Raw genomic sequence first — 11,051 nt, 5'->3', positions numbered from 1 at the left:
CTGAGCCCCGGGACTATCGTGGCCCATCCGCAGTGAGGGCTCAGCATAATTAACATTTGTCTCTGACCAACCATAAGCCCGGACCCTTGGACTTAGTGACTGAGGTTGTGGACAGACCAGAGGCCCAAACCCCATGCGGTTGATTCCCCAGGAGAGACTGACCGTGGTGCAGTGAGGCGGAGTAGCCGCCCGCTGATCCAGAGGGGGAGCAGACCCTCCCAGAAGCGTGGTGGGCTACACACAGAAAGAAGGAGACTGAGGAATGGGCCTGGGGCAAACCTGAACCAAATCAGCACAAGTTATGCGACTAGCAGCAGCCACGGCCTGTCAAAAGCAGAACTGGCCTATTCATCAGTGAGCACCCCATGGACTCGAGACAGGGACAGCCGGCCTGGGCTGGAACACACTGACGGTGTAAACACATTCCAGTCGGCCAGCCCAAGAAACCCCCAACCCCGCCTCAGGGTGAATACTTCAGTCAATCCAGGACTACGTCATTGAGCCTCCACAGTTTTCAGTGACTTTTTGGAGGCCAATGGACTTGAGACGACCGCATGGGCTGCATGCAGCAGTGCGCGGCTACCATCCACTGAACTGATTTCTAGTCCCGTATCATGTAGCAGCCTCCATGCCCATAGTGCTGATGGCAGGGCAGTGCACACAGAACAGAGAGCCAGGCTGAGCATTGGGAAGGTCCAGTTTGCCCAGACAAGCTGAGCTCCTATTAGCATCAAATTCTGAAGCTGTAGGTCCTCAGGGTCTAATTTCTGCTCATCCTACTGCTCCCAGAGCTGAGGGAATTGTCTGGGAATCCAGACCCACCTGGGAGCCGGCAGGAACTGAATAGGGGAATCATAAAGGTGACGGTTCAGCGCAGCGAGTGTCAGACAGGTGAGATTCACACGCTGAGTCTCAGGGTTCTGCCAGAAGGTTGCTGAGCGAGACTGTGGTGAGTTGCCTCTTTCTGCATTAACGTTGGGGCTGAGGGTTCAGGAAGGGTTCTCGGGTTCAAATGTAGAACCATCTGGGCAGGAATTCACCAGCACCGTGACATGAATTGCTTGGCTTTGTCAGAAACAGTCAAGTGAAATGGAAACAACAAATCTACGAGAAAAAAGTTTAGACAAATATTTGTCTTTTAAAATCAGTCCCTTGTTGCTTCTGGTGCCTTCTATCTGTCTCGGCAGCTTCCTTTCTTTCCGCAGTGTGGTTTTTGAATCACTCAGCTTCACTGCACACTCTGTAAGCCTCGGCAGTGGGGGGTCTGTGTAACCGGGGGTTCACCACAAACATGGGTCGCACAGGAGCCACAATCAGCTTTCACGTTCTGCCCTCAGTGCATTGCCCCAGATTGACACTGGCTTTTTGGAGAGCAACTTTCACACCTGGATGGAGAATGCCTCACTGGGGGAGGGTTCCTTCAGTGTGTGAGCAGCCGAGTAGCACTCTCCATTTGCCGAAAGTGAAACACAAAGCTGAAATCTTGGACCCCTGTCAGATTACCCTAATGCCTCACTTTGGCACTTAACTGCATGGTCTAATTTGAACACAACGAGCCTCCAGCGACTTCAGCTGGAGTCGTTCCATGGCCTGGAGGGGCAGATAAGCTCCTTTGGATCAAAGAAGAACTGAGGGGAGAGTTGCTGAAATCTCCAACTCCCAGGCTTACAGGTTCAGGAGCTGCTGGCAATCTCACCGGGGTAGGCCCAACAATGCACAGTGTGGGAGGGAGCAGGGGCAGACATGCAGTATCCAGAGCACAGTGGCACAGAGTCCTGAAAGCAGGTGACTCTGAGCAGCCGGCCTCATGCACAGACCAAAGAGGCGCCATGAGGACTGGAGGTGTCTCAGACTGTAATGTACCATGGACCACATGGTAGCTTATTGACTCCATCTGCCCTGCAGACCATCCCTGTTCCCAGGAGTAACCCCAGTACAGCCTCCTGGCAACGTGAGCAGCTGTCAGCACTGAAAAGCCGCCTCAGGAAGGTCGGAGTTTCCAATGGGCTGCAGGACAGTGAAGCTTTGGGTCATCTTGAGATGTTCCTCACACTGGGCCCTGTGAGTCTCCACGTCCCCCTCCTTCCCTCCCTTTGGGCCTCTCCCTCTCTCCTTCCCTGTCCAGGCTCAGCTGCTGTTGGGATTCCCTTCCCCCCAGACAGGCAGGCAGGTCAGGCTGGTCTCCCCCTTTCCCAGGTGCAAGCAGACACTGAGTTGACCCTGGCCTGAGGAGGTATTTATTGTGAGCTGTCGCTGTGGGGCCAGGCGCTGGTTCTGGCCCCGAGTGAGGGGTGTAGCTGTGTGTGGGGTTGTGGGAGCTGGGGACATGGAGGGACAGGTGAGGTAGAGGGAGCAGGCAGGCAATGGACGTGTGGGAGGAGGCATCTAAGAGGTTTGTGGGGATGGGCCAGGGACTGTCCACAGAGCGGTGTGCAGCGCTGGGAGTCATGGGTACAGGGAGCAGGGCGGGAACGGACGGATGGGCAGAGCTACTGAAATTCAATTTTTCTTTGTGACCATTGGCAGATTGCCAGCGAAATGACTCCTTGATCTTTGCTCCTCAGGTGGCTCCAACCTCTTCTGACCCCCTCTGTCCTCTCCTTCCCCTTTGCAGGCTGCCCTGACTGCAACCGCACCCTGCCCCCCACAGCCTGCGAGCCCCCCACACTCCACCTGGCTCTTCCTCTGCAGGGGTGAGGTGCCTCCTGTCCCAGCAGCTCCCTGGTCTGGGGCGTAATCAGTGACTGCGTTGCACTGATCTCAAATCTCGCACAAAGAGGGGTAAACACCACGGCAGCTGCCCTAATGCGCTTGGTGCCTCCTACACACTGTGTGCAGGTTCAGGTGCTGGCTGCTAACACAGGAACAGCTCACAGTCTGGTAAGTGTGCAGCTTCCACAGTGAGAGTGGGCACCTCTGGGATATGGAGGGCCTAGAGAAATCTAGCTACCACAGACGGAACTGCTGGCAGCTGCCTGACAGTGGATTCCTGTGACCTAAAACTTAAACCCGGGATGTTCTGGGACCATTGACTAGCCAGGTCGGGATCCCTCCGCCTCATGCAATACACAACGAGGGTCACATGCTCAAGGCGCCAACCGTCACATGAGACTTTCTCATCCTAGGGTTAAATTCTACTCCCTCATGAACAGAAAAATGCCTTCAGTAGCTCAGGCCTGGGCTTGCTGGCAATACGCCTCCAGCTACCTCCTGGGAGCATATTTCTGGATTCCCAGGACAGAAGTGCCCATTGTGATCACCTGGTCTGACTTTCTGTGTATCACCGGCCAGAGAATTTTCCCAGAATCCACATCTACACAGCAGGGCTTAACTCGAAATCAACTCAGCAAATTGAGTGATATCCATTGCATAACTTATTTTGAAATAGCTTATTTCAAGGTTTGGTGCTGTCTTTACGAGCCTTGTGGATAAGGGAGAAGCGGTGGATGTCATATACCTAGACTTTAGTAAGGCATTTGATACGGTCTCACATGATATTCTTATTGATAAACTAGGCAAATATAACTTAGATAGGGCCACGATAAGGTGGGTGCATAATTGGCTAGATAACCGTAGTCAGAGAGTTGTTGTTAACGGTGCTAAATCCTGCTGGAAAGGGATAACAAGTGGAGTTCCGCAAGGGTCTGTTTTGGGACCCGTACTGTTCAATATCTTCATCAATGATGTAGATATTGGGATAGAGAGTACGCTTATTAAGTTTGCAGATGATACCAAACTGGGTGGGGTTGCAACTTCTTTGGAGGATAGGGACATAATTCAAAATGACCTTAGCAAGTTAGAGAAATGGTCAGAGGTAAACAGGATGAAGTTTAATAAAGAGAAATGCAAAGTGCTCCACTTAGGAAGGAACAATCAGTTCCATACATACAAGATGGGAAGCGACTGTCTAGGAAGGAGCATGGCGGAAAGGGATCTAGGGGTCATAGTGGACCACAAGTTGAATATGAGTCAACAGTGTGATGCTGTTGCAAAAAAAGCAAATATGATTCTAGGTTGTATCAACAGGTGTGTTGTAAGCAAAACTCGTGAAGTCATTCTGCCGCTCTACTCTGCACTAGTTAGGCCTCAGCTGGAGTACTGTGTCCAGTTCTGGGCGCCACATTTCAAGAAAGATGTGGAGAAATGGGAAAGGGTACAGAGAAGAGCGACAAGAATGATTAAAGGTTTAGAGAACATGACCTATGAAGCCAGGCTTCATGAACTGGGCTTGTTTAGTTTGGAAAAAAGAAGATTAAGGGGGGACATGATAGCGGTTTTCAAATATCTAAAAGGGTGTCACAAGGAGGAAGGAGAAAAATTGTTCCTCTTGGTTTCTGAGGACAGGACAAGGAGTAATGGGCTTAAAGTGCAGCAGGGGAGGTTTAGATTAGACATTAGGAAAAAATTCCTAACTGTCAGTGTGGTCAAATATTGGAATAAATTGCCAAGGGAGGTGGTGGAATCTCCCTCGCTGGAGATATTTAAGAACAGGTTAGATAGACATCTGTCAGGGATGGTGTAGATGGAGCTTGGTCCTGCCTTGAGGGCGGGGGGCTGGACTCGATGACCTCTCGAGGTCCCTTCCAGTCCTATGATTCTATGATTCTATGATTTGGAAACAGAACATTCCTCCCCTGACTTCCCTTACTCCTCATCCAATGTGAGCTACAGGAGTCAGAGTAAGACGTCCTCCAGCTTGACAGTATTTTGCCATTAAGTCGAAATAACTGCCAGCCGTGTAAACACGGACTAGACTATTTTGAAATAGCACTCATGCTGTGTAGACGTAACCTTAGAGAGAGAAATACCCGAACCTTGACTTAAAAATTTTCAGTAATGAAGAACCCGCCAAGATTCTTTTTTAAATGGCTAATTACTCTTGCTATTTAAAAAATATGTATACTTCTGAATGCTACGCCTAACAATTAGCTCTTAAATATTTGCTCCCATGTACTACTTCTAGATGGTTCTCAGGTCACTCCTTCACTATATTTCTTAAACCAATTGAGTCTATCACTACAAAGCACGTTTTTTAACATCCTAATATTTTTGTAATTCTTCTCTTCAATGTGACAAAAAGCATTCTTTATCGTGCACTCCAGACCTTGATGCAGAAATATATAAGCAGTCACACCAGTGGCATATGCTGAGGTAAAATAACTTCTCTACTGCTACAGGAGATTCCTCTGGGTAGCATCAGAGAATCAGAGAATCACAGAGCTGGAAGAGACTTCAGGAGGTCATCAAGTCTAGCCCCCTGCCCAAAGCAGGACCAATCCCAACTAAATCAACCCAGTCAGGGCTTTGTCAAGCCGAGACTTAAAAGCCTCTATGGATGGAGATTCGACCACCAACCTAGGTAACATATCTCAGTGCTGCCCCACTCTCCCAGGGAAACAGCTTTTTCCTAATATCCAACCTAGACCTCCCCCACTGCAACTTGAGACCATTGCTCCTTGTTCTGCCATCCCACACTACTGTGAAGAGCCTTTATGCATCCTTTTTGGACCCTCCCTTCAGGAAATTGAAGGCTTCTATAAATCCCCCTTCACTGTTCTCTTCTGCAGACTAAATAAACCCAAATCCCTCAGCCTCTCCTCATAGGTCATGTGCTCCAGCCCCCTAATCATTTTGGTTGCCCTCCGCTGGACCCTCTCCAATGCGTCCACATCCTTTCTATCGTGGGGTGCCCAGAACTGGACACAATACTCCAGAGGTGGCCTCGTCAGAGCCAAATAAAGGGGAATAACCACTTCTCTAGATCTGCTGGCAATGCTCCTCCTAATGCAACCTAATATGCCATTTGCCTTCTTGGCTACAAGGGCATAATGTTGACTCATATCCAACTTCTCATCCACTGTAATTCCCAGGTCCTTTTCTGCAGAACTGCTACTTAGTCAGTCAGTCCCCAGACTGTAACAATGCTTGGGATTCTTTTGTTCCAAGTTCAGGACTCCGCACTTGTCCTTGTTAAACCTCATCAGAGTGTGGCCCAATCTTCTAATTTGCTGAGGTCACTCTGGACCCTATCCCTGCCCTCGAGCGTATCTACCTCTCCCCTTAGCTTAGTGTCATCCGTAAACTCGCTGAAGGTTCAATCCATCCCCTCATCCAGGTCATTAATAAAGATGTTGAACAAAACCAGTCCTTGAGCCGATCCTTGGGGCCCTCGCCTAGAAACCGACCACCAACCTGACATCGAACCATTGATCACTATCCATTGGGCCCGACAGTCTAGCCAGCTTTCTATCCATCCTACAGTCCATTTATCCAATCCATACTCCCTTAACTTGCTGGCAAGAATATTGTGGGAGACTGTATGAAAAGCTTTGCTAAAGGAAAGGTATATTACATCCACTGACTTTCCCATGTCCACAGAGCCAGTTACCTCATCATAGAAGCTAGTCAGATTGGTCAGGCTTGACTTGCCCTTCGAGAATCCATGCTGACTATGCCTGATCACTTTCCCTTCTCCCAAGTGCTTCAAAACGGATTTCCTTGAGGATTCCCTCCATGATTTTTCAAGGGACTGAGGTAAGGCTGACAGGTCTGTAGTTCCCTGGATTCTCCTTCTTCCTTTTTTTAAAGATGGGCACTACATTTGCCTTTTTCCAATTATCCAGGATCTCTCCCTATGTCCACGAGTTTTCAAAGATAATGGCCAAAGGCTCTGCAATGACATTTGCCAACTCCCTTAGTACCCTCAGATGCATTAAATGTGGACCCATGGATTTGTGTACGTTTAGTTTTTCTAAATAGTTCCTAACTTGTTCTTTCCCCACCAAGGGCTGTCCACCTCCTTCCCATACTGCATTGCCTAGTGCATTAGTCTGGGAGGTGATCTTGTCTGTGAAGACAGAGGCAAAGAAAGCATTGAGTACTTCAGCTTTTCCCACATCATCTGTCACTAGGTTACCTCCCTCATCCAGTATGGGCCCCACACCCTTTCTGATCACCCTCTTATTGCTAACATGCTTGTAGAAACCTTTCTTGTTACCCTTCACATTCCTTTCTAGCTGCAATTCCAGTTGCACTTTCACCTTCCTGATAATTCCCCTGCATTCTCGAGCTATATATTTATATTCTTCCCTAGACATCTGTTCAAGTTTCCATTTCTTGTAAGCTTCCTTTTTGTGTTTAAGCTCACCAAGGTTTTCCCCGGTAAGCCAATGTGGTGTCCTACCATATTTGCTTTTCTTACTGCTCAACGGGATGGTTTCTTCCCATGACTTCAATAAGGCTTCTTTAAAATACTGCCAGCTCTCATGGACTCCTTTCCCCTTCATGTTAGCATCCCAGAGAATCCTGCCCATTGGTTGGCTGAGGGAGTCAAAGTCTGCTTTTCGGAAGTCCAGAGCATGTATTTTGTTATTCTCCTTTCTTTCTTTGGTCAGGATTCTGAAATCTACCATCTCATGATCACTGCTTCCTAGGTTGTCACCCACCTCTACTTCTCCTACTAGTTCCTCCCTGTTTGTGAGCAGCAGGGGTCTGCTGGCCCCTGATCAGTTCCTTCAGCACTTGTACCAAGAAGTTATCCCCAACATTCTCCAAAAACTTCCTGGATTGCCTGTACTGCTGTATTTGTTTCCCAACAGATGTCAGGGTGATTAAAGTCCCCCATGAGAACCAAGGCCTGTGATCTGGAAGCTTCTCTCAGTTGTCTGAAGAAAGCCTCATCTACCTCAGTCACCTGATCCGGTGGTCTATAGCACACACCAACCACAACATCATCCCTGTTGCTTCCACCTCTAACCGTAAGCGGTAGACTCTCAACAGGCTTTTCTCCCTCTATATACTGGAGTTCTGAGCAATCACACTGCTCTCTTACATACATATGGGTCGCATTGGTTCTTTCAGCTACAGGGTCACATTGGGAGCTCATGATTAGCTAATTATCTCTTCATGCCCCGAAATCTTGTTAAGAGACACTTGCTTACAATTATAGTCATTTCTCATATAAACACTGCCTACATTCTTTGACCCTTGAAGTAATGGAGGGTGTGTCTACACTGCACTGTATCTCAAAATAAGATACGCAATTTGAGCAATGCAAACTGCATATCTTATTTTGATGCTATTTCAAAATAGCTCCACACAGTGTCAGAGAAAAATACCTACAAGATCTTTATCAAGCATTTTTAACACTTACAAGGGGAATGAGGAAACAGACTGACAGAGCCAGACAAGTACCCCGAAGTCACCTATGTCAAGACAGGCCCAAAATGGAAGATAACAGAACACCAGGGCTGTGTCTAGACTGGCAAGTTTTTCCGCAAAATCAGATGATTTTGCGGAAAAACTTGCCAGCTGTCTACACTGGCTGCTTGAATTTCCGGAAAAGAACTGACGATCTCATGTAAGATTGTCAGTGCTTTTCCGGAAATACTATGCTGCTCCCGTTCGGGCAAAAGTCTTTTTCCGAAAGACTTTTGCGCAAAAGGGCCAGTGTAGACAGCACAGTACTGTTTTCTGCCAAAAAAGCCCCGATCGCAAAAATGGCGATTGGGGCTTTTTTGTGGAAAACCGCGTCTAGATTGGCCACGGACACTTTTCCGCAAAAAGTGCTTTTGTGGAAAAGCATCCTGCCAATCTAGATGCGCTTTTCCGAAAATGCTTTTAATGGAAAATGTTTCCATTAAAAGCGTTTCCGGAAAATCATGCCAGTGTAGATGTAGCTCAGAGGTTATCCCAACTGCAGAATGTATGTGTCTCAGCCTTGGATCCAGGTGAAATATGGGCTGAGTGATCTCATGGCATTGAATTTTCTGTATGATTTCAAATCCCACCCTTCATAGATTCCATTAGGACTACCAGTTTGAGCTGAGGTTTCCAGAGCTGTGTGCCAGAAGGGCCAGGTTCCTGTCCTGCATTCACACTGTTAAATTAGAACCCAGTTACGTAGGGAGGGTGATGAAGCACTGAAGTGGGTTACCTAGGGAAGTAGTGGAGTCTCCATCGCTAGATGTGTATAAGTCTCAGCTTGACAAACCCTGGCTGAGTTGATTTAGTTGGGATTGGTCCTGCTTAGGGCAGGGGGCTGGACTTGAAGACCTCCTGAGGTCTCTTCCAACTTTATGATTCGATGATTTATGGAGTGCAAACTTTTCCCTCTAACCGACAGACATGTTGCTCCTCTCAACATCAATGTTCATCTGCCATCGTGCTGCCAACTAACCTGGCACAGTTAGCTCCCTCTGAGGACTTCTCTGGATTTTACTTTGGTCTAAAATATCTGGTGCCTTCTATAAAAGTTACCATGTTACTACTGATAGAAATGTAGCCGTGTTAGTCTGGTGTAGCTGAAACAAAATACAGGACTATGTAGCACTTTAAAGACTAACAAGATGGTTTATTAGGTGATGAGCTTTCGTGGACCAGACCCACTTCCTCAGATCAAATAGTGGAAGAAAATTGCCACAACCATATATACCAAAGGATACAATTAAAAAAATGAACACATACAAAAAGCACAAATTTGATTTATCCTTTTCATATGTGTTCATTTTTTTAATTGTATCCTTTGGTATATATGGTTGTGACTATTTTCTTCCACTATTTGATCTGAGGAAGTGGGTCTGGCCCACGAAAGCTCATCACCTAATAAACCATCTTGTTAGTCTTTAAAGTGCTACTTAGTCCTGTTTTTTGTTTCACGTCACTACTCACATTCTTTCTGGACTGGTGATAACTATAATATGTTTACTGTGTTATTTATTATAATGTGTAACCCTCGCTCACTACGCTTCTGTCTCTTCACAGGCACCTTGTGCATTTCTGAACCCTGTTGTCTCAACAACCACCTCATGGCAGCTTTCAACCTCACCCCCTCTGACACGCCAACATTCATCCTAACAGGCATCCCTGGCCTGGAAGATGCTCATGCCTGGATTGCCATCCCTTTCGCTACTTGCTACACTTTGTGCCTGTTGGGGAATTTCTCTGTTCTGTTCATGGTGGGCAAAGAGCAGACCCTGCACCAGCCGATGTACCTGTTCTTCTGCATGCTGGCACTCACCGACATTGTCATCTCTACCTGCGTTGTGCCAAAGGCCCTGGGTATATTTTGGTTCAATTTGAAAGGCATCAGTTTGAGTGGCTGCCTCACCCAGACTACCTTCCTTAACGTGGCTTCTCTAATGCAGGCAGCTGTCCTGGTGGCAATGGCCTTCGATCGCTATGTTGCCATATGTAACCCCCTGAGATATGCCACCATCCTCAGCAATGCACGGATAGCCAAGCTAGGGCTGGTCATTTTCATAAGAGGGATTCTCTGTGTGCTGCCTGTGCCCCTAATGCTGAGCCGGCTGCCGTTCTGTGACAACCGCATCATCCCTCACACGTACTGTGAGGGTATCGCTGTGGCAAAGATTTCATGTGGGGACCACACATTTTTAATGCTCTATGACTTGGTGATGTTGCTTATACTGGGTGGGATAGACCTGACGCTCATCGGCCTGTCCTACTGTTTGATCATCAGGGCAGTCCTCAGAATCTCCTCCAAGAAAGCCCACCAGAAAGCCCTCAACACCTGCATGGGCCACATCAGCGTAATGCTGATGTCTTTTACTTTCTACCTCTTCTCCAACCTGACACACCGGTTCGGTCAGGGCATTGCTCCCCATGTTCACATCATCTTGTCCAATGTCTATCTCCTAGTCCCTCCAATGCTCAACCCCATCATTTATGGGGTCAAAACCAAAGAGCTCCATGACAAAATGAGGAAAAACATCTTCAGAAGGTGATCCCATTGGGCCTCTGAATATAAATTATGTCCAAAGAGGGGAACCATTTCCTCCTCATTAATCCAGATTGCTCTGTCCTAGTTTGACTGAGCTCTGCATTGTGGGGGTTCACAGTATGAGGAAGGAGGGAACTCTTCTACTGCGATCAGCCCATTGTGACATCACTGGGCTCATATCTCACTTCTGCCATTGTTTTGTGGAACCATGGACAAATAGAGAAAGGAGGGGAATGTTTTACCTGTGGTTCTCTGCCCTCAGCCTGAGGGTGAACATGTTTCTCTGTTTTATGGTGAAATTCTTTCATGC

General features: G+C 47.6%; 1 protein-coding gene across 1 annotated transcript; it reads left to right on the top strand.

Moving 5' to 3' along the window:
* The first annotated feature begins 9,722 nt into the window (after positions 1 to 9,722).
* Positions 9,723 to 10,745, top strand: LOC102452247 (olfactory receptor 52P1-like). The gene has a single exon (XM_006130090.3). It carries the CDS (start codon positions 9,723 to 9,725, stop codon positions 10,743 to 10,745), a length of 1,023 nt encoding a protein of 340 aa, XP_006130152.3.
* The last annotated feature ends 306 nt before the right edge of the window (positions 10,746 to 11,051 follow it).

The sequence above is a fragment of the Pelodiscus sinensis genome, chromosome 1 (genome assembly GCF_052426305.1).
Source record: "Pelodiscus sinensis isolate ZL-2025 chromosome 1, ASM5242630v1, whole genome shotgun sequence".
Classification (NCBI taxonomy): Eukaryota; Metazoa; Chordata; order Testudines; family Trionychidae; genus Pelodiscus; species Pelodiscus sinensis.
The sequence above is the reverse complement of the archived record's forward strand: the minus strand, read 5'-3'. Positions and strand labels throughout refer to the sequence as shown.